The sequence below is a fragment of the Barbatula barbatula genome (genome assembly GCF_947034865.1).
Source record: "Barbatula barbatula genome assembly, chromosome: 23".
Taxonomy (NCBI): domain Eukaryota; kingdom Metazoa; phylum Chordata; class Actinopteri; order Cypriniformes; family Nemacheilidae; genus Barbatula; species Barbatula barbatula.
In genome coordinates this window covers 16637218-16661857 of record NC_136786.1, presented here as the reverse complement: position 1 = coordinate 16661857, position 24640 = coordinate 16637218, and the positions used below count along the sequence as shown (strand labels likewise).

The window sequence follows — 24640 nt, the reverse complement described above, 5'->3', positions numbered from 1 at the left end:
TCAAAGCCACCCAAAATCAGACACTTGTCACATACTGCTTCATGATGATGTGTACAATATCTAGTAAGTTTTGGAAAAGCTTTATTGTTTTTGCTGGTATTAATTTTCGGAGTCCGCCTTGTTGCAGAGGCTATTTGCACTCCACCAATATGTGATTGGAATAGAGAAACGTGTAAGAATGACGCCATTTCATCAGCGACTTCAGTGCATAAGGTGTAAAGTCTGTACAACTTTGGCGCTGGAGACCGGGGTTCTTATCTACCTCTTTAAAACGCTCTTTTACCTTTTTTATCACATTACATAAAGGGATTGGTTTTAAAAAAAGATTTAAGACTTACTAATAAAGTTTAGGTTTAGGTTTAGGTTAAAGTTAGTGGTAGGTATAGGGCTTAAATATCTCAATAAGTTGCCATCATTTTATTCATTTGTTTTAATATAATGATTTAAACTTTGTTATTATTATGTAATGTTTAATGCACAACAATACTGAGATGCAAATAGTAACATTATCTGCCACTAGAATCGAACTTAATCCAAAGCTATTTTCGGTTAGTGCAAATAGCTTCTTCCATTAATTTCACACTGTGCTGGCTGGCCTTTATAACTGTGTCCTTGAAGCATTTTCAATGAGAAAAAACCCTACAACTGACTTACCTGAAGTCGATTCATTGATCAGTTGAATTATCCACGAGTAATGTTGTGGACTCTTCTGCTTTTGATGTTTGAAAGGTTACTTGTTCTTTTGCTGAGGTCATCATTGCACCAAGAAGTTTCTCAGGCACGTGCACACCCACACATCTCTTCCATTCAGACACCAAAGAAACAAGGCAGAAATTAATAAATGACTCATATACAACAGAAAAAAGCTTTTACGAGACAGACAGGGATGTTCGGCGAATAAAAAAATACAACAGCTGGGAGAAGCTAAAACTGGAGATTTTTTAAGGTGCCATTCAGAGAAGCCTATCCAGATGGTGGCTCAGTGTTTGAGCCGAGCATGATGGGAATAGCAAAGACCTGAGCTGTGTTTGTTTTCAGTTAACATGGATCTCACGAGCATCTCCTGGAAGAAGCAGGAGACAAGCCTCTGACAATCTGTTTACCTGTGTGTTTATTCACTGTCGCTCTGGGGAGTCTGGCTTCTAGATCTGTCGTCTGGTGACAGATGTTCAATGTTTTCTAGAGAAGTGACCTTTCCTTCATAATATTATATAAAACAGAAATGCTCGTTCAGATTCAAGTATTTTAGTTTAAAAACAATGACACAAATATTTGGAAACAACCTTTGGTTCTTTTGTCGGAGCCAATTTTTGGTGTCAAGTTCCCCAAATATTATTTTTATAAAACATTTCTTGCAATTGGACTTTTTTTAATTTAATCTTTTGTAAGGTATGCTTGTGCTCCCTTTAAAAGAAATTACTCGGTTTGATGTTTATCTAATGCAAAAAAATCCTGCTTTTTTACAAGTGACTCGTTTCCCATAAAATTTGTTGAGTATACCAGACAACCACACAAGATTAAAAATATTGACATATTTATTGGCCACAATGTTTAAAATGCATACAATTCAACAAGAGCTTTGTAAAATAACGGTACACAAATGATCACATTTCAACATAAAAATACACAAAAACGTAGAGGTAACATCTTCAGGTGCTGACTGAAGGCTTTGCTAAAGTCGATGCCTTAGTGACTATTAATAGAGTTTTCTGATCATTGTCTCCTTTACTGGTCTTGTACAAGCCAAAAAAGCTTTTTAGACTCTGGATTCCTTTACTTTAGAGGTGGGTTGTAATATGCATTGTACGCCACAAGACCGATATAGCAGATTTGAATTAATGCTGTAACCACGACATTACCCGTAGAACAAAACAACGGTCCTGTTTGCTAAATACATAGTGATTTACAAAGACTGCTTGCAAAATAATCCAAAAAAATTATAATACTGCTGTTTAGACTTCTCAGTTTAACTGATGAAACCCAATCATTAAATATATTCCATAAAGCACTAAACTCTGTGACTGCTGTATAAGAGACGTACAAACCTGGCTATTGAAATGTCAATACTGTGTTTGAAATTGACGTGTCTAAGCTAGTGTAATTGTTTTAGATGTCTTCCTACAGTATATAAAACACCTGATTCAAGCTGTCGACCCCCCCCAAAATAGGCTTGACTTACTTCATGCGGCGGTGCGCAGACCGATCACTGCGTGACATAACGGTACCACAAGAGTGATTTTATAGCAAGTCATCTACTCTTGCAATTGTTACAGATTTCTCCCTAATAAGCACACTAACACGTGGAGTTGAATAAGGTTTTATGTAGGGAGACATCTATAACACGGGAGGGAGGGTTTGGATTGAGTGGTCCTGATGCAACGTGCAGGTAAACCAGCAAGCGGCAGTGTGTAAACTGAATGATTCATCAGAATGAACTGCATTATTTGAAGAAATCTAACATAAAACGTGGACTTTGAAGACTAAAACACTATATTTACTGCATTTTTACGCTTTACTGCAGAGTTTGTGTGCGTACGGTATTTGTGTATGTTGCGGCTTAGAAGAAAATGTATGAAATATAAATAAGTTCATTAATGAAGTGTAGTGCTCCATCAGTGTTGTTAGTTTTGAGCTGGAATGGCTCATTCAATTATTGACTGTTGTTGCTGCCGCATGGGAAATTATAGATTTGAACAGGCACATATGTTTCAGTAATTTGACTATTAGCTCTTAAGTAAAAAATGTGTAGAGGACAGAGAAGTTGTGCCTTACGATAACAACCTTGACTTTTTCATCACTAAATATTGAACCTAATTCGAAGAAATACACATTCTCCGTTATCTTCTCAATTTAATTGAACTCCAAAGGAAAACCAAGAGGGACACAAAATGAGAGTTTAACCTTGCTTTAGACAGTTTTGCTGTTCATAAATATTCTTAAATGTTGAAAAAAAACCATCCGTATCAATATCTCTAACCAGAGTGCTCGGGTTGTGCTATTGATACTGTTTTACAGAACCCAAATGGTTTGCAATGCAATGATGTGTAGTAACATAAATAAAAAGGCTGAAATGAAAACCGAAAGTGAACCCATCGCGACAGAACAGCTGATGATCTGTCAGTTTCTGCCATCTTGAATGTGAAAAATAAAAATCCTGAGAATGCTTAGCTTTTTCCTAACACCATAAAGCTAATTTATCCGTTACATTCTACAGCCTCACAATCCTTGTGTGTCCAAAGCTAAAGTTGAAAGTATAAGATAAGAGTTACGACCTTAATTTACAACTGACAAAACCTTTGAAACACCAAGTCATTACTGTACAAATACAATAACCAACACTGTACAAAATCTCAATTTCTACCGGCGCACAATCTTTGCTACTTATTACTTTTACACGTAGCCATTGCAGAGTGCAAATCAAAGCACTGTCAATAAACATGGGAAGATAAAGCAGAATGTGGTCTTACTTTTAAAGTACCAGCAACATGGAAATATTACTGACACTTTTTACAATATGTAATAATATGGAAATGATATGTTTAAACCTCTCCAGTCATTATAAGCCCATAATGAATTGTAATATAAAGGTGCCAACTGCTCGGTAACCAGTGGAGCTTGACACTAAACAGGATCCAAGACAAATATACGTTCTACAGTTCACCACGTGTGGCTCCATCAACACAAGGATGATTTAGGGATGCCGTCCCTCGGAATAAACACACAACAATATTTCCGTCTTCTTATTCCATCAAAGCAACGAGGCGTAGATGGATGATGTGAAATATGTGATGAAATAAGAAGAAAAGCCACATCTAAGAAGAGCGCTCTCCACATCGCCGTGTTGAAAAAATTGCAGCAACCGTGAACGAAAGATCTTATTCGAGTTCTCAACTTTTACGTCTGCCCTCTTTTTGACATCGTCCATCTGTCCTCTCGAGTCTGGGAAGAAAGACTTTTCCTAAGAATTCAGATGTCAAGAACATGTAAAGGTGGGGTCTCCAAACGCTCCACTGCGTGTGACATGTTTCACAGATGCTGCCAAAAGCAGATTTGGGGGTTGAGGAGCGTCTCAAGTATAAATGTGTTCTGTATAAAATTGTGTGCTTGTGGAAGAGAAAGCAGTGCTTCATTGCTTTATGCGATCTATGACGAGTCTTTCAGAGCATCTCTAAACTATAACCATGTACACAAGTCTGCAAGGACATTTTAAAGAACACCTCCCATTCCCTCCTGTTCCGAGTTCAGTCCTACACGACACGTTCAGAGGCGCATTCATAAAAAAAGTATCACTTGCAAAACAGGTAAAGATTCACAAGACACAGTCGGTGTTTCTTCAAGGTCTTCTGTACAATGCGGAGTGGAGCGTGATGTTCACAGTGCTGTGATGTCACATGGTGTAGGTTCTCGTCTTCGCTTTCCCGCTGATCGATAGATCTCAACTGTGGTGTGAATGTCGACAATCTCCGAGCATCGAGAGCGATTTCCAATCTCAGAACACTTCTGGATGCTGATTACATGAGGAAAGTATTGTCAGGATCTTTCTCATGTAGGGCTAATAAACTTTAGTGCTGGTAGAGAGATAAGTCAAGTTGCCTCCATGTGGCACAAACGCTCGTGATCTCCTCAGTGGAAGAGGAATGGGTCTAGGGTGTTGGGGGCTATACTTCCACCTGCTGTGCTTGAAGACACTGGACACTGGAAAGGATCTTTTTCTGATGGCCCGCCAGCGCTACTCCCATCTTATCCAGTTCACTGTGAAAGAAAAGGATGGGTAGGAGAGGGAAAGAGTAAAATTGCCTTGGTGAGATCAAGTCTTAAACAACAGCATGAACCAACCCAGATGGCTTTGCTGGTCTAGCTTGGACTGGTTTGGGTAACCGGCCACCAGCTTGCCAGACTAGCTAATCCAGTTAAAGGGATAGTTCACCCAAATATGAATAAACACTTGAATGATTTACAGACCTTCATGTCATTTCAAACCTGAATGACTTACTTTCTTTTGCAGAATACGAAAGAAGATATTCTGAAGCATGTTGGTAACCAAACAAGATTGGGCCCCATAGACTTCCAGTGTATGGACACATAACCAAAGTTCCACAATTTAATTTTGGGCGAACTATACATTTTTAGAGAGTTAAAGTTTGTAGTTAAGTTTCAGTCAGTCTTTTTGTTTTTCAGAGAAATAGGGAATATGTTCAACATCAGCTAGAATGCTAACATACTACTTTACATTTACATGTACCCTGTGCAAACTTTGTGTACATGCTGAATACCCAAATCTATCACATTTCCACAAATGCGCAGTAAAAACAGAACACACTGCACAGAATACGGTATCCCACGATGCAGTGCACTCAACGTCACCTTCAATTTCCAGTGTAATGAGTGACTCTGAAGTAATTACAGTTATGGTTTTTAACTTGTTATATGATCTGACTGCCAAAAGTTACATTTTTTCGTGACCACAAAACTTTTTGAAAAAAAACTCACTTACTCACTAAGCTTTGTTTAAACTTCCAAATGGACGTTAATGCGTTCTGTTTCACAACATTGGCAGAGAACAGTATATACTGTACAGTATGCAGAGACCACTAGCGCTGGTTCGAGTTTTAAAATGCAACCAAACATTTTACACTGTGAAAAAAAGACCTGCAGCTGTTGTTTACCTGGCACCGAGGTACAGAACAGAGTCCAGGGTCATGTAGCCGGAGCTAGAGAAGTGTTCTTTGTACTGGCCCATTTTTATTAAGTCGAGCCAATCTCCTACTGTGTTGACCCCAGCCTCAGGGGTTACTGGGTCCTCCCTGTGGTTGGACAGAAAAGTACTTATAAAAATGCAAATTGTTTAAGATCAAAATGTTATTTGCTTTAGGAAGCAGGATTTCTCTGGACTGAAAATGATATAATATAAATTACATCATTAGCCAATTATAATAAAGGTTTATTACATAAAAATGTCAACCAGGGCTACTCCCTCTCAAATCTGTATGTCTTTGAAAAGGAAAAATGTTAGCGACTGACATTTCTGGTCAATCACCTTTGTAGGAAATTTTAAAATGGTAGACAAAGATGCAGAACTGTTTGCTTTCCTCAATTCTTCAAAATATCTTCTTTTGTGTTTAGCAGAACAAAAAATGAATATTACTCTTATACTAATGTCAGTTGCATTTTTCCAGATATCTTTCCTCGTGTTCAACACAACAAAGAAATTCATACAGGTTTGGAACAACGTATGGGTGATTAAATGATGATTGTATTTTTGGATGGAGTATTCCTTTAAACAGACGTTTTAAAAGTAAACAACGATTCTTGGTGCAAGAATTCTTTACAAATATCAATAAAATGATCTATGATACAGGCGTTTGTCAAAACATACACACAATGAATATTTCACCAGGGCATGATTTTATAAACGACTCCCTTTATGTGTTCTAGCATGTGTGCGTGCCACAGATTATCAGTAGTTTATCTGGCCTAGATGTCACACGTTAAGCTTTCCAGATCCGGAAGGAAGCCAGATTTGCAGAACAAACCACATCTCTATCTCTAGCAACAAACACAAGCATGAGTAATTTCGATCTAAACCTATTTTATTTAATGGCAGGGACGCTGGGCAGGGACTTTCCAGTGGTTTGTGGGAAAATGCAGCTTGCACATTCGGCTTTAATTGTGGCCAGCGCTGGCTAAACAATCCAGTCCTCCATCTGCCTCCGATTTTGGCAGCGCTCGAAATGCGGCAGTGGGACAGACAGGCAATCAGATATCAGCCAAGACCACCCTCAACCCCTCCCGATTCAGAGAATTGTGAATGTTCAGACTCACATCTGGCTTCAATCTAGGATATCTTATCTCTTTCATTTATTCGGAATTTATTGGATTACCGTAAAAAAGGTCTCCAGATTTAGATCACTCGCACGAGAAACATCAAAACGCATACGTCATATATATAAATAAATATGTATATATATATATATATATATAAATATAGTACATACTAGGGATGGGGAGGAATACGAGATTGTCAGCCAGGTTTGACAGCCAAAGCTTAGACGTGTTGCATCAACCATTGTTCTACATCACAACATGTATTTTCAAAGCAAATATCACGCAAAAGCTGATCATTCTTGTGCACAGGTGCTAAAACACATGCTGGCACTATAAAAGTTCAATCTGATGTGATATTTTAGCTACACTAGGAATGTTTTTTTATCTGCCAAATAATCGAATGGGACTGTAATGCGCCTAGCAATTCCTATCCCTAATATATATATATATATATATATACAGACAAACAAACCACAATACTCAAACAAACTGATTGAGACTGTATTGAAATGTAATCCACGCAGGGCATTTGGCTCACCAGACTGAAGTGTTGGCCAGCTGCTTCAGGCTGCTGGGGTTCCGGATCAGCCTGTCCAGAGTGTTGACAATCTGCCCGAATTTGGGCCGATCGTTACGACTCTTTTCCCAGCAGTCTAACATGAGCTGGTGAAGCACAACGGGACAATCCATCGGTGCCGGAAGCCTGTAGCCTTCATCTGTAGCTTTTATTACCTGAGGGGTTGAGAGAATGTTCCACATTAAAAATCATACATTTATAAGCTTCATGAATACTGAGTGGATTTATGCATCCGCTTAATGCATTTAGCTTTTGTGTGGGGTTGGAATAATACATTTTTATCCGCTTGCGACTCGGAAGAGAGAGTGAGATACTGTATGAGAGTCTCTGTGTTATAGCAATGAAGAGTTAGTTTAATTTCTGAAATGATACCGCCGTAAGGAAAAGAATACTAGCTTGATGCAAACATCCGTATTATCTTAACCGTTGCCTGGAAGACTGTAAATGTGGCAATGCATGATTTCCCGTTACCATGGCGAGGAGAGGCAGACAGATGGATTTGTGGTTTGTGCCGTGAATGGAACTTTCAGATTCTGCTCCCCCGACACAATAAAAGTGCATCCGCTAACAAGCATGCAAACGTTTTAGTGCATTAGTTTAATGTGACGGGCATACAGTCCCAAATCATTCCCAAATGTCTCAATCGCTCTCTTGTACAATCTCCCTCTCTCTTTCCCCATGCAGCAGCCTCCAAATCCAAAGGAAAAATCTCTTCACAAGGAGAAAATAAATAAATAATAAAAACGAAAATCTGAGAAGAATCAACCGCCATGGATTCAGATTTCCTTATTTGAAAGTTGCCTGTGCACTGAAATCTGGAAATGTTCACCCTGCCGAGGAAAATCTTTTTACCCTTGTGAGATGAGAGCTACATTTTCTCCCAGTTCTGTGGTTTTTTATTTCATTTAGGACATAAGTTACCTCACAAACTTCTTACGTTTCTATAACGGTATATAAAGTGTAAAGAGAAACTCAGCTTTCACTCACATCCTGATTGGACATTTCCCAGTACGGTCGCTCCCCGTAGGATATCACCTCCCACATGACAATGCCGTAACTCCAGACATCACTAGCTGACGTAAACTTTCTGTACGTGATGGCCTCGGGGGCTGTCCATCGAATGGGAATTTTTCCACCCTGAGGGAACAATCCCAAAACCACAAAAACAGGGTTAGACACAGACAGCAAATTTGGTTGACAAACATATAAGTTCTTTGTTTGTCGTACCCGTGTTGTGTAGGCCGCTTCGGGATCATCCTCCAACACCCTCGACAGCCCAAAATCTGACACTTTACAAACCAAGTTTGCGTTCACCAGAATGTTCCGCGCTGCCAGATCCCGATGCACGTAGTTCATCTCGGAGAGGTACTGCATCCCTGCAGCTATGCCTCGCATCATTCCCAGCAGCTGGATCACTGTGAACTGCCCGTCGTGTTTCTGAACATAATGAAGAGTTCTCGTGTCAAATCCGGCTCCCCGTGGCCATAATTCTTCCGTCTGCAACCTCGGTGGATGCCGGCACAGTTGGCCAGGTCTAAATTTGTCTCGTGAGTAATCACATAATTCATTGGCTTCCTAATTAAATGTGTTGCGGTGCACAAGCTATTAACGGCAATGAATGTATGTTCATTCAACGTTTTTAATGCGAGCGATGGGAATTAAGTTAGCAACTAACCAAATTATGATACTTCATTATAGTGAGGTACAATGACTGTGTTAGTAAATCTTTAGACCATATGGATAGAAAAGGCCCGTCGTATACAGCGGTGTGTGATTGAGTGATGCACATGGACATGTTGCTGTAGGCAAAAGTGTTTAATAATAATAATAATAATAAAGTAGGAAATTATTGTTACTAGAACAATATAATCAGAAATGTTTTTTGATTAAATTTTTTAGCCTTTGGAAATAAATTGGGCATTCACAAATTGCATTTTCCACAATTTGTTTTTATATTTTTAGTACGACTGTCATTCACATCCAAATGTAGTTTCTGTTGCATATTACTTTTGGATTTATATATTTTTTAAATAAATGTTTATATATACATGCATATAAACGTAAATGCATATATTTAAGAAAAATATAAATAAATACATGTTAATGTTTCCTACATACGCATGTGTGTGTATTTGTTTATAATACAAAATGTATGCACAGTATACGGACATATATTATGTAAGCACAAACTGTTATTCTGGATGCGTTTAATTGCGATTAATCGTTTGACAGCCCTAATTGTTATATTATATATTTTGTATATTATAATATAGAATTTTATAGTTTTATTTCATGAACACTGCATATAAGGTTATGCAAGTCAAAACGGACTACAAATTCCTATATGTTTCATATAATATGCGTCAATGTTTTCTTGTAAAGCTGCTTTGTAACAATGAAAATTGTAAAAAGCGCTAAATAAATAAAGCTGACTTGACTTGACTAATAATAATTCTAAAGGCTCTTGACATGACAGTATTTTTTCTTACTATGAATTTTTATGGCGCTTCACTATAGAGGCTTTCTTCTCATTTCAGATGAAGTTGAACCACCGTCCTACCCATTTCGTCACCCCTAGATATCAGCCACACTTTACCGAACTGTTCTCGCTCCTACGAAAAAAGTCACCACATAACCAATTCTAAAACTTTCATCGCACCATCTGTGAACAAAATGAGATGTTTTGATCACCAACTACGTTTGCCTGATTATTTCATTTTCTTCCGCCGTAGTAATGAATCACTAACCGAGAAGCATGAGGAAAAACATGCAGTGAGAAGTGTGAATCCGAACAACATGCGGGTTGTCAAGCCCAATGTGGCAGAAGCGTGCGAGCGACTTGTGTTCCTGTGATATTTCACAGCGTTTCCTTCGGTGCAAGTTGGCCTTCATCATCCGCCGCGAAATAGAACATGCTCACCTTCAAAAACGTGTCTAGAGATCCATTTTCCATGTACTCGGTCACTATCATCACAGGCTTACCTAAGGGACAGAGAGAGAGAGAGGAAAAGAGAGTGAGAAAGAGAGGAAAGACAAAGTGTGAAAAACAGAGAGAAATTGCACAGGCGAGAACAAATGAGCAGACTGAGGCTGCCACTTTGTGTCCTATATTTAATTCATTTTCAAGTTGACAGAGAAATACACGGGGATAAAAAGCGCCGGCCCATCCTCCCTACTTTGCAGACCCTCGTCCCTTTTTGGTTTCCTCTACCTGCTGCCTGTTACTCATACTGACAGCACCTAATCAAAGCGCTCGATAACAGTCAGGCAGATAATTAGAGCGAGCTGTCCACTGAGAATATCTTTGTACAGAAATACCTCAAATGATAATGAGTTCCTTTAGGAGTGGAGCTGACGGAGGGGGTGAGAAAGGGGGAGGAGCAGTTTAGGGGGTGATTAATTGCCTGGGGGGCGGAGGAGTGCTGATGAAGGAGCCAAGAGGGGTGTAAAGATCCGTAAATGGGTAAAGCGTTCACCTCTCCACGATACTGTAGACACAGCTGCGAGAGACGTATCGGGAGAGGAGGAGGGTTCGCACCTGCGTTGCAGTGTGTGATTAAAAATTCTTCACCGATTCCCCCTAAATAACATGTTGTCAGTCAGGAATACATCGCATCCCCCCCCGCATGTGACAAGGAAGAGTACATGCTAATCCGCTCTGATTATCAGACATGGCTGACGAATGTAACTCACGGCAGACGTGTTCACCGCGGGGCACCAGACACGCGTCAACACGAAAACCTGAGAGACCCGTGTACATTTCACGATATCAAACACTCCTTTCTACCATTTCATATTTGAAATGTTTATTATTAACAAGAGGTTTTTTTTTCTTAAATATGGTCTCACAATTTATGGTCACATGAATTTCTAACCCCGTCTGTGAGAACCAAGCAACAGTCGCATAATGTTTCATCATTAGATAATGAGCATAAAAATTTGATTTCAAGCATTTATATGACCTTACACAATCTATATTGATATCAAGGTTGTATTTTCACAGAATGTTCTTTACATTGAAAACATCAGTAAATCATAAAAAAGCTGGGTTTTCACACGGAGGGTAACATTTGTGACACATGGGGGAGCTAAATAAATAGTACTTTTTATATTGACTCTTTTTATATACATTATTTCACACTACAAAAGGAAGATATTTTGAAGAATGTAGGAAAGCAAACATTCTGGGGCACTTTTGACTACCATTGTACTTTTGGTTGTCAACGGTGGCCAAGAACTGTTTGGTTACAAGCATTCTTCCAAATGTCTTTCTCTGTGTTCGACAAGAACGAAGAAATTTATTCAGATTTGGAACAACTCGAGAGTGAGAAATGACGACAGGATTTCCATTTTTGGGGGAAAGGCCCCTTTACACTTCTGAATGTAATCACACTGACTGTACTACTCAATGCAACTTTCATTATAAAGTAGCTATAACTTGTTTCAATTGATTCACTTATTTAGTAAAAGTACTGTATAAACATGTCTGTTAATAATATATTATATTATTCTACTATATTATACACTATAAAGTAGCATAAGAGATTGATCTTAATTGATAGGTTTTTTCTTGCCGTCACACCATTAGACGCTACTGGCTCTTGCGCATTTCTTTTTCATGATCTAACCAAAATGGCACATTCACACATCACTGTTCTTACTAGACCCGATAAATGTCTAAATCTCTTCACTCTTAGTGAATTCAACTGCAATACAAGAAGTCTACGCAAGAAGTGACTTTGAGTCCTTGAGGACACAGGGCCTATAAGAGCACATATGCCGACCATTTCTAAACACAATCTAAACCCGCAGACTGGAGAATTGTTGGCGAGTCTACAAGCAGAGTCAATGAATTCATTATAGGGATATAATCTCTATTTCACCAGAGGACTGGAAACCCAATTTAATCCAATAAAAACCTCATTCAACCCCATCTGGCTATTTATAGCACCCAGCCCTTAGATATTACCGTGGTTTCGAACTGAATCGGGCTCGTGGTGTTTGTCCGAGCTGTCACTGCAAGTAAATCACCAGCGCAATTCGTCGCGCTCCTCAACGAAATCTCTCTCGAGCATGGCGAGGGATATCAAAACGGATCACGCGTTAACTTGCCGTCGCAGGACAAATGACTTTGACAGTGAGCTAGTTGGACAGCCTGGCCTCTGTTCCTCAATCTTTGAAGCTTTGATTGCATCTCGGCCAACAGGATATGCATATAAAAAGTGGCTCCCTGATATTGCACTTGTTTGCACATTCAGATCACACAATTTTTTATGTAGCTCACTCGATAGCTGTATAAGCTGTTTTAAGTGGCTGATGGCGTCTTTGATAAGATTGCTAATAAAACCAACCAGCCATTTATCCTTACAAGCAGCTTTGAAAGTGATGGATGTTGCACAATCAGCTGGCCAGAGGTTTTATGAGCGCTCCAATTAGACCGTATTCACACGCACTCAAAGGTCCGTGATTGAAACAAAATGATGAGCAGATTACACCCCATGGTGGGCCGATCTTCTCTAAATGTCTTACTGCAGTGGAATGGAAGCCTTCCTTATAATTATGGTCTTTATCTTAGCAGCGAGAAACAGACATCGAAAAATGGAAAGGCCACTAAAAGACACATTCGTGGAGGTTCACGCAAACTTTAATTTAAACTGTGCATTGATATTTACTCGGTGTCCTTTTCATTATAGACAAGCAGCCATTGTTTCCAACAAAGCAATATATTCAATCATTTATCCTCTTCTATTTATCGACTACTAAACTACGAAATAATACTTTTCCTTCACACTCAGCAGGAACGGACCTCGAAAGACAAAATCTGCAGCGAATGATCAGATTGTAGACTCGAGTGCGCCAATCTGATGGTAAGCTGCACAATGAGTTTATAACAGAGACGATGACAGCTCTGTGTTTTCGTAAAGATGAAAGGAAAAGGATTTGAATGAGGCGTTAAGGTCTATTCTCCTGCCATTCTCAGAGACATTTGCATTACAAAAAGTTCAATCATGGTCTAATTTTTTCCGTCTGAGGTGGTAATAATAGAGAGTCGCTGCGTTACGTGACAGATGCTTTTCGTATGACATCGCCAAAGTCTTTGTCTTTATCTCGTGGGCGCTCCATCAGGCGGCACAAATGTACGGCAGTCTCTTTAATGCATCTCAGGACGGCCCCATAAGCGCTGTGATTAGTCTGTGTGCGCGCGTGGAGGGGGTTGGATTGACAGCTGCTTCTACAACGCAGCGCGAAGGGTCGCTGACCTCTCCTCTCCCTGTTCCCTCTGCCATCAGGCTGATCTGTGACCTGTGAAATTACTCTGGCTATCATATCTCATTCAATCAACGGCGGATAAGGATGTGTTCCATGCACACGCATGCTTTTTTGGCGATGGGAAGATAATTTGTAATATATGTGATATGATCTGTCAACGTGTCACATTTGCTAACCGTACACTGAAGTTATGGAAAAAATGTGCACTGGCATTTTTCTCAGTGCAAAAAAATTATGATTTAGTTTGCACTTGGATTTTAATATAAAATAAATTTAATTCTTACATTTAATATTCTAATTATTTTTATATATTATAGTCGGTTTTAGCGGCAACGACACAAACATTTATTATGTGGCCCAAACTTAACTTCCTATCGACCTCCTCAAAGAATCAACTTTTAAGTAGTTTTAATTTAATTTTATACATTAATAAAATATCAAATCAATTATTAAATGGAAACCGAACCAGAAGATAACTTCATACCAGGTGTACGCGTCCAATGAAACCTATATTTAGGATAATTTATTCTGTAAAAAGTTAAGCTGAAAAGTTTGTACAGTGTTTATGAAATGCTTTTTCATCTGTGAGTCGCTTTGGATAAAAGGATCTGCTTGCATGTACCCATCCTTTTGTTATGAAAAAATATATAACTTGCTATTTTACATTCCTGCAAGACCCTCTTCTGTTGAAGAACATTACGCAATAATTGATAAATAAGACCCCTACAAAAAGCACTTAGTTCTCAATGATATCTTGGGATATCCCAAACATTTAATAATAACTTTCACCCACATTCTTGTTGAATATCTACGATCGTCTCCTCATAATTATGCTGTAGCAGCACAGAATAAAAAAGGAAAATATAATTGTACTTTCATTTCATAAATATAACGTTCATAATTCAACATTATTAACTATTTGAACTGAATCAAACCACAGGCCACTATTATCATTTCGCTCGAGTAAGAGTTACGTCAAGGGAGGATTAATGCTAATGTTCGTCACATTGAATATTCATGATCCCCAAAAGCCACGTCCAATTACATGTTTGTATTATCAATATTCATGCAGCAGGCACGAATACGGATGGTCCTTTTGTTTAAGAGCCTGTCCGCTAATCCACAGAGGTTAGAAAGCACAGAAACAGATCTGTAGAGGAAATTACCACTCGGTAGTGACCAACACACCTGTTGTTTTCAAACAGAGACAATAAGAGCCTTCAAACCCACACAATAGCAATAGAAAACTCAATAAAATAGCAAATTTAAGCTGGGTTCAGTGGTCCTATTATAATCACGGCCTGCATTAGCATTCCTATTATCATCTGGGAGCAGTAAGCATCAATTCAGGTACTCAAGAGACGTTTTACAGACAATGTAATAGTGCACGTACAAGACACCCTCATAAAAAGCAAAGATTCAAACAGAACAGTGAAAATGACAGCTTTTTTCCAACTTGAAACAACGAAGCATGTTGATGTATTTATATAAGCCCTTTCCACAGATGTTATCACATCTGCTATGCTAATTCGCAATGACAAAGCACGAGAAAGTCAACGGCAGATTTTCACAGCACATTTGTATGCTAAAGTAGCAGGGTAGAAAATCTGTATTTACAATATTTACATTCAATTCATATTTACTATCTGCTATTTTGTATTTGATGAAGATGAGATTGTAAGATGCATTTGTGCGAGGGAAAAAATGGCATCTCACGGAGACCCAGTAGTTTGTGTCAAAGCCTACTTGTAAGGGACACGTTTATTAATGGCAATTTTAACGTCTTTATAAACACAGTGAAACGTGAACCAAGTATTTCCACAAGAAATGTAAACCCCGCTCAAGTACCTACTATGTGGTACCCCTGAGGAATTCGGTTTCATAAAGAGACCAGCCTAGTGTGAGTTTAAAGTCATGTGAGATCTTCTCATGATGATATCAAAAACAGCATGTGTGTATGTTAAGGGTAAATTCTCACATCTGGTGACGACTCCTTCCAGTCTGATGATGTTGGGATGGTCAAACTGGCCCATGATACTGGCCTCACTTAGGAAGTCCCGTCTCTGCTGCTCGGAATATCCGGCTTTTAGGCTCTTGATGGCAACCTGGATCTCCCTCTTACTGGGCAACCTCAGACGCCCACTGCACACCTCTCCAAACTCACCTGGGAAAACACAGCTTGTTAATACGTGAAATTGACCCACGACGACATTGCTGTCATCTGATCAGACATTAAGGTTATGTTACATGATTCACTCAAATAATTTATTTCGGTCCACATCCACATATTCAGCATTCCTGTTAAGCAACTAATTCACTCAAACTTTATTCAGATGGCACAACAGGAATTTTCCTCCAGAGACAACAAAAGATGCCGGTCCAGGAACATCTGTACCATGCTGTTTGTTTAGACTCACCGGCCCCGATAACTCTCTCGATTCTGATGTTGTTGACTTCAATCTCTTTGGCGAAATCCCGCACCGCTTGGTTTGGGTCTTCGTACGTGTGCGGGTGAATGTACGTCCGGGTTTCGGGAAGCTTGACTGCAGTACAACGGTAAGGAAAACAGTCGGTTTGTTCTCAGTCACTTTATTTACTTAGAATGAACCATCCATTTTCCTTAAAGAGGGGGTGTTATTTTTTCAACCCCATTAAACATTGTCTTTGGCGGGCAGGAAAAGTGTCATTAGAGAAAACACACTTTAGGCAACTAGAGCGATCAGAGACATCATTTATCAGAGCAGAGAGCCGCAGAGACTCTAACCGATAACTAGAACGCTTGCTGGAAAAACATGCATCTTCTTTATCCATCCAGACAGAACTGTTTGCCGCAAGGCTGGCCAAAAAGAAAAAAACACCCCATTTGTTGAGATCATTCCTTACCATCTATCTAAGTGTTTGATGAATTACATTAGATATTGTGACCGAGAGCTCTGAGGAATTGTTCATCCACTCAACTCAAATTTCAGTCTGGTCTTTAAATAATAATAATACTATATGGGCTCTGAAAACATGGAATAAGATGAAACTGAAACTTTCCTCATTAAACGTAATTGAATTGAAAGAAAAACAGCACATACTTCCAATTTCGTTCTATGTTTCAAGATGAAAAGAAAGTCATACGGTTTGGATCGTCTTAAGGGAGAATAAATGACAAATTGTACTTTTTCTTTTATAACCACGTTCAAAAAGTGATTTCTTATGCAGACTCAAATAAAGCATACATTACCTCGTCCGTGCTGAAACTGCATTTTCTCTTCCTCTGGGTCTTGCTTTGCCTTAATGTATCCACAGCGCCTGAAACAATAGTATATCAATAAGCACAAAAACACAGACCAGCACAACAGAACACAGTCCAATTCACATACATACATTTAACTACAATTTCCCCTGACAAAGAAAACAGAGCAAAGGATGAAATCTACAGCGACCTGGTCTGGCTATATATATTCTTCTTTCATCTTTTTACGGCATAGTTTAAACATCATGCCTTACGAGTCCATTTCTCTTCCCCCTGTGTGGAAATTCACTGCTTTAATCCTCTCTTTAGCACCACAGAACAGGAAAATACAATCCAGACACCTCTGACTTTATCATTAACTACATCATTCCTCTCACAGTGGGACCATGAATGAGGAAATGCCCCAGATAATGAATATTCCAATACACCGGGGAGAAAAGGTGGTCGACGTATGATTGATAATTATGTTCATTATTCATTTAATCCTCTTTGTGACACACACACACACACACACTCTTCACGGCATTAACATATTACCAAAAATGTGATGGTGAAGACTGCCTAACTAGTAATTATACGGTATGTAGAAATGAGGACGATCTAGACAAGATCCATTTGGAGGATGTCAGGGGGACGTCTATTGACAGGCAGCTCGGCTGGGGACCGGGTGGATTAAAAAGAAATTAAAAGAAGTTCTACTGTACATCTGTTCCAACAGGACGATGAGCTCAACAAAAGAATATCCACTCATCAAATGTATTGAAATGGATGACAAAAGAATAGAACAGAAATGAAGAGAAAAGTGGAGTTTACTTAAATAATGAGCAGGCAATAAAAAAGATTAGAGGATCACTGTGAATGTTTTATGGTTCATGAAAGACATTGGCACAATGTCTGCCAATTTTGCATACGTCTGCCCTTTACACAGCTTGGTACACTAGATCTTAGCAAATCATGCATATTTCCAATTACATGCTGTATATCATACAATTTATCATTTGTGATTTAGTAAACTTGGACCAACAACATTACATTGTAAAAAAATCTGGCTTCAACTCGATGTCAATGACCGGATACATCTAAATATTTAAATTAGCACAATTTCAAAGGACTACTTGAGACTGTTTCTTACACTTACATCGAGTTAAAAAAATAAGATCACAACATTTTGATTTGAGGCCTGAAATTGTTTTTGCAGTGTACCCAGCTCCACCGTAAAGTCAAGAGTGCTTATAATCGCACCAAATTACACTTAAAAACATCAACTAGCCTTCATTCAGCTCTCTTATCAAGTTCGCAATATTCTAGAAGCAGCTGCGGTGAGCGATCGCATGCCAGTATTTAGCATCAGGTATTGATTTTATACGCAGTTAACAATGCTAATCAATAGAGGACACAGAGTGCATCCTTCAAAAAACTTCAGCGTGTTCAGCTGCCCCCGAAGCGGTCGCATCATCAGAGCCCGAGGCCGGGGCGAGAGCAGACCTAGGGGTCTATTACATAATAGGAAAACTGCTGGGTTCATTCATGTCCGCTTTAATCCGGTCTGTTGCGTCTCCCTACGGAGCTATGGGGGGTAAATCTTTCTTTTCAGCCACGTCTGGTGGGGGGTTTAGGGCTACATGTGCGTTGTTTCCTCTCTGCTGCTTTTAATGAGACCGGGGGTCTCGAGAGAGACCCCACCTGTTCAACAGCCACACAGACGCCCTAAAAGAAATGCTGGAGTCCCGGCGAGCATACAAGCCCCCTACCCCTCCGATCTTAAACTGGCGCATGTGCGACACGCACGGCCCATTAAGTGGAACATGCTCACGCAGGGGCACATGGTATCGTGGGGTGTGGAGGCAGTGGGCAGCTTGTCTGAAGCATGTGGTAATCAGGAAGAGTAAATCAACCCCTCCCGGAAAAGAAATGTTTGCTCTCTAACCTGCCCTGTTGTCCCTTGAGGTGCCGCAGACGGATACCATCCCCTCACACCTGCTGTACCGCAGCTAGGCGCACTGATGAAACACTTCCCTCGCTGCGGGACGCCCGGGGGGCTTCTAAAGTGAAGTGTGATCCCACCCTTCAGCCTCTCCATCACTCACGCCCGGGGTTGTGAGTGAGCTCATTTAAATGCAATATGCACAAGGTGCATATTTGCATGTTACTTTTTAGCGCAGAATTTTGCAGACTAGCGTCCTGGACTGTGCAATTAACACATTTTCAACTCGGAAGCATTCCTGAAATCCCTTTTGTGCGCTGATAAAGACGTCGTACAGCCTTACACCGCTGGAAGCCTTTTGTCTCTGACCCAGTTTCTTTCTACTCCTCTTCTGTCTTTTCTTTGCTCTCGCAGTGTGTATCTGCAGGTGACGTGCCGTAGTGCAGCTTTGTATTTGCTGACATGTGTTGCTCTTTTTCTGAAAGTGTGTGTGTATTCAAAAGAGGGATGCCGAGTCTCTTAAACTGTTCTTCCTTTCTAGCATAAATTTTAAACATAAAAACAAGAAAAAAGGAAAAAAAGGTGGTGCTCCCTTATTTGTCATTTACCTAAACCTTGAATTTAATGCAACTTACAGTACATAAAAAACACAAACATGTTTAAAAAAGTTTGTGGCAGTACAAAATATTCATATAGTTTGCATACATTCTTTGGTATTAAGGGGATAGTTCACCCAAAAATGTAAATCCTGTCATCATTTACTCGCCCTCTTGTCATATCAAACTTGTTTGGCTTTCTTTCTCCTGCAGAACACAAAAGCAGATATTTCGAAGGATGCGGTTAACCGAATAGCAACGGTACCCATTCGCTTCTACTGTGTGGACACAAAATCATGTCAATGGGTACCAGTGTTGATCCATTACAGACATACTTCAAAATATCTTCTTTTGTGTTCTGCAGAAGGAAGTCAAACAGGTTTGAAATGACAAGAGGGTGAGTAAATGATCACAGAGTCTTCATTTTTGGGTGAACTATCTATATACCTTTAACTGTAATAATCAACAGATTTTTGAACAAAGAGTCTGACAACAGATGTTAACAGATACTGATATCACCATCATGTTTTGGAACACATAAAGACACAGAATAGTCAAAATAGAAAATATCTGACAAGAATCTTGGTAAACGTTTGGAAATCCATATTAAAATATCCTTTTAAACACTTAAGCAAAACCATTCTTTGGTCGGTGAAGCATCTAACTTCACTTCTGCTCTCTTTTTGAAGCTCTGAAGGGGTTAATTCATTAAGGTAACATCAGTCTTGAGAAATATCAAGATGTCATTAGACAAAGACATCACAAGACTACTAATTGGTTTTGCAGAGGTTCAACATAAGATGATGAGGTGTGAACATAAAACATTAAAAGCATGGCTCTTTAAAGACCTCTCTGTCCTCTGACCCTTAAACTAGTTTATTACATACTGATCCTCCATTTCATTGCGCTAATGAGTTAATGCAGCCTCCAGCTGGGTCTTGACATCTGATCAGCCCGCAGCGGATGACTGACCAGCCAACACCCAAGTTTTGGCCACCTCGAAAACATGCCATGCCTTTGTCATGGTCAATACATCCCAGCGGGGTGGCCGCACCGCGGCACAAAATTCGTCTGTTTAGACGTCCTTGCCATGTGCCGGTTCTCCTAAAGGACAATGCTAATTTGCCACAGCTCACTGGAGCGTGTATTTGATCTAAAACTTCAAACAAAGAGTTGAAGCATCTGTGAGGCGTGATGTTTTCTGGTCGATGGCTTATTATCGATTTCTGGCAAGTTTTCAGAGCCTGTTGAGATCTACAACAAGAGCGTATTGATGCATTTCACAAACATAAATAAAAAGACAAACATCTAATTAATAGACATTAATAAAACACGGGCAATAGATTTCCAGTCGCTCAACATCTGCCCTGATCAACATCATCTGCATCGAAAGCACTTTTAGGAAAAATTTATAAAAAGAATGCTCAATGGTATCATTATTTCAAGATAAACAAAATAATAATGAGTGTCTTTAATTTAATTAGAATTAACTGAATATTTGATCCTTTTGGGGTATTCAGAATGTACGGTACATTCACAAAGAATAAACCAAATTTGAAGCCGTCACAAAAACATAATTATATCTTTCTTCTGCCGATCCCACCTACAAAATAATAATGCCGTCCATAAAGAGGCCTCTGTCATCTTTGCAGAGATCAACAGTCGGGCTTATTATAAAAACAGGAAATGATTGTGTGTTCGGAGGAAACAGACATTCATCAATTCTGAGCTGTTTAAAACGCAACGACTCCATCAGTTTGTTCATTACGCTAATTGAAGAGAAAAGTGATGTCATGGATGCTGCAGCCTGCACATTCGTGTATATGGCATCCAACATATCATCCGCCTATATATTCTAGAACGTGCTGATGACATATCTGAAAACATCTACGGCTGGCCCACCATCAAACCCAATTCTGACCGGATCACGTCCGTGTACCGAAAGTGAGATATTCAAGGGGCAGCCATAGTAATAGTCCGGAAAAATTAAGCGCGAAACAAGCCAGGGTCCCTCAAGTATTTCAGAATGGCTTAGTTCTGGTTTGTGTGTGCAGTTGCACATGTTTACATATGTCCATGCATGTGTACAAATAGGCAGAACATTTGTGAGCTGGATGAGGTGGACTGTAAGGGTCCCAAGGGTTGAAGATAATGCCTCCATTAAATCAAACAAAAATAAAACAGTCCTTCCGTCTTCAGCATTAAAGCGAATAACAAAGAACATTTCCAACCTCAGATGTTCTATACACTATAATATATAAAGCAAATACAGAATGTATTGTGAAGCCACCCCACGGCAAAGCTGGATGATGCCTCTGTCTTTTATATTCCGCTGCTTCATTTCAAGTCACAAACGATTTGATGTGCCAAAACTATTTTTCTTCTTAAAGCAGGTTTTCGGGTACAAACAGGTATTCAAAACTAGCGCATAGGAACATACTGCAATCCGTGCACCTTTTGGTTTCAGGGTACATTGGGTATGTTTTCCGTAATGATGCCTGCCATCCAAACTTTATTACTCTGGGAACAATTTACTGTTTGTATGATTTGATACAATTGAATAATTGACTCGGTCATTAAGATTTAAACGAGTCCCATGAAATAACCAACTGTCAGAGAGCAGCTGCTAAATTGTTTCTGCTTTATGAGTTGCAAATGTGTTTTGTTACGCGAATCATCATTTTTCTCCATCGTGTGATTTACCACATCCCAAATTTGTGCCAGAAAAAAGGCCACCAAGCTTCCTAACACAACACACACACACAGAACCAGACCGATCAGAAATGCAATGACCGCACTGGAGAAATTCAATACACCCTCTTGAACCATTTAATGTGATAACCAACAATCAATTCATCATTTCTGCAGCAAACGTCCGTGCGGCTTCAAGATTTCATCATTAAACTGCAATAGTTTGATCCAGCGAATGGTCTGGTAGTCGTCCAACAGCAAATAAACGGAATTGCCTGAAGTCTTCAGCTATGCTCCATTTTCACTGCTGGCATACGAGGCTTCTCAGACTTGCAAATGTGCACGTCCACGGTTAGCAAGCACCTGTTTAAGGTACTGCGGCATCTGTCATCGCGCGGGAACGTTTCAGAGGAACAATCAAGTGGATCTTAAGTTTTCAACATGTATCTGGAAATGCAATTAAAATGCAAGATGCAAGCCGGAAACGGGAAAAAAACTAAAACAAATGACGACCATCTGCCAACACCTTCAAGCAGCCAATCAGATCTGTTTTTCATCAAGTGCTTGAAATTTGGCTGACTGCAAGCTTTGCCAGCTCAACGGAGAACAAAAAAACAAGGACAAAGAACATGTCTCCAAATTCTTTCAACCAATTTTAACTTTGGTGTGTTAACTGATAAGAGCTGGCACCCCTTTTAAATGATGAATTGAAAAAATGAGTTCAACCAAAAATGAACATTCTGTCATCATCTACTCACCCTTTTCTTTTGCAGAACATGAAAGAAGATATTTGGAAGAATGTTGTATAACCGAACAACGGCGGTATCATTGGTTTTACGTTTATACAATAGCAGTGAATGGGTAGCGCCATTGTTCGGTAACCAACATTCTTTAAAATATCTTCTTTTATGCTCTGCCAAGTCATACAGTTTTAAAATAACATGAGGGTGGGTAAACTATGACATCAACTCTCACTTTAACTCACAACGTCTTGCCTATATTATTCCCACTGCCAATGAAGTTTCACTTCATAAAATAACGTGTACGTTTAAAGCTCAGTAAAGAAATCAGGACTTAATAATATAAAACTCTAAATAGCGCTTCATGCATTTTGAAAGCAGTGTAAAGAACCCAGCTGGGTATTGTGAACTTAACACCCTGTTACTGTAAGTCTATGTAACAAACCAATGCCACGGCAATGACTGCATGGAACGAAAGTTTTGTTTCACTTTGCAAGCATGTCATACAAAATCAGCATCAAGCTTGTTTTTATTGCATCCTTGAGGGTCTTCCCACCAGCACTCATACATGGGGGAGGAAAACTGTGGCGGCACTAAGGTTCTGGCTCACAGGCATTAACTTGGCCGACATGACACATCCTACGGGACCTCTCTGTTACAGTGCATTATGGGTTACAAATTGCAAAGCAGACAGAAATCTCATTCTGTGTTAGAACTGCATCATATAGCATCCAATAGTCCAGAGATGTCCACTCTATCACTCTTTTATTCTTCATAAGCACTTCCTGAGCGACAGAAGAAAAATAACAATCTAAAGAATACTGTCCAGCACACCAACCTACAGCTCATGAGTCATTGAAACCTGACCATTTCTTGTTGTTGAGCGTGGTTTTTTGCTTTCCTCTGATCCACTCTTTCCTTTCATTTCCATTTCATTAGATCCCTCATTTCCAGCCATAGAAACACTCATACTGTGTGTGTGTGTGTGTGTCTCTCCCTCACTCTCAATTGATCTCTCAAGTGTCTCCTTTCATCTCTATAGATCTCGCTGTGCAATCAAAGGGCTAAACAATTTTGTGTCCTTTTGATTTTGTGTAAATGGAAACATGCAAACACATGAAAGCATACACAACCAAACAGTCGCATTACATCTCATTTGGCCAATTCTGTCTTTTTGTCTTTGCAATTCCTCTCTGATTAAATCAAACACACTTGGTTGATCTTTCATGTAAATTTGTTGATGGTAAAACAAGCCTGATTTGCACTGTTTTTTTTCGAGGCTGCACAGCCGGAAGCCAATAACTGCATTTTCTTTTATGGATGACTTGGTATAATTCCATTCAGGTTTTTTATTGTATAGAATAAGTAAAGGACTGATTCAACAAAAAGATTAGATTAGAGAAGAGAAGAGAAGAAAATGATGCATACCGTCCACTCACGACAAAACAAGCCACCAGTAAGACCAGCAGGACTGCACCACCAGCTACAGATATAGCCAGAATAGTCTGCTGGTTGGGGTCTCCGACCGCCAACATGTCTGAGAAACAGAAAGAGAAGTTGATATTAGAGCATAGAGTTTTTTTGCGAATATGATTTCACCAGTATTTGAGAACATTAAATCACATTTCTGTCTTTCAACTAATATGCATTTATTAAAACTATACAACAAATACAAAATGTATTAATAAAAATTATCCTTTGTTTTCATTTTATAAAACATAAAAATCATATAATAATTTTGTTAAAGTGGGCATGCAACGCGTTTCATGCATTTGG

General features: G+C 39.4%; 1 protein-coding gene across 1 annotated transcript in view; it reads right to left on the bottom strand.

Moving 5' to 3' along the window:
* Positions 1-1519: 1519 nt before the first annotated feature.
* Positions 1520-24640, bottom strand: part of ek1 (eph-like kinase 1) — a 44837-nt gene continuing 21716 nt past the window's right edge. Inside the window, exons 7-16 of the mRNA XM_079487749.1 lie at positions 24293-24401; positions 16902-16969; positions 16090-16215; positions 15651-15836; positions 10323-10384; positions 8630-8839; positions 8390-8539; positions 7364-7557; positions 5667-5804; positions 1520-4752 (exon numbers count right to left, since the gene is read on the bottom strand). Of these exons, the coding sequence (XP_079343875.1) occupies positions 4659-4752; positions 5667-5804; positions 7364-7557; positions 8390-8539; positions 8630-8839; positions 10323-10384; positions 15651-15836; positions 16090-16215; positions 16902-16969; positions 24293-24401 (1337 nt within the window). The 3' untranslated portion in view covers positions 1520-4658. The remainder of the gene's footprint in view (positions 4753-5666; positions 5805-7363; positions 7558-8389; positions 8540-8629; positions 8840-10322; positions 10385-15650; positions 15837-16089; positions 16216-16901; positions 16970-24292; positions 24402-24640) is intronic.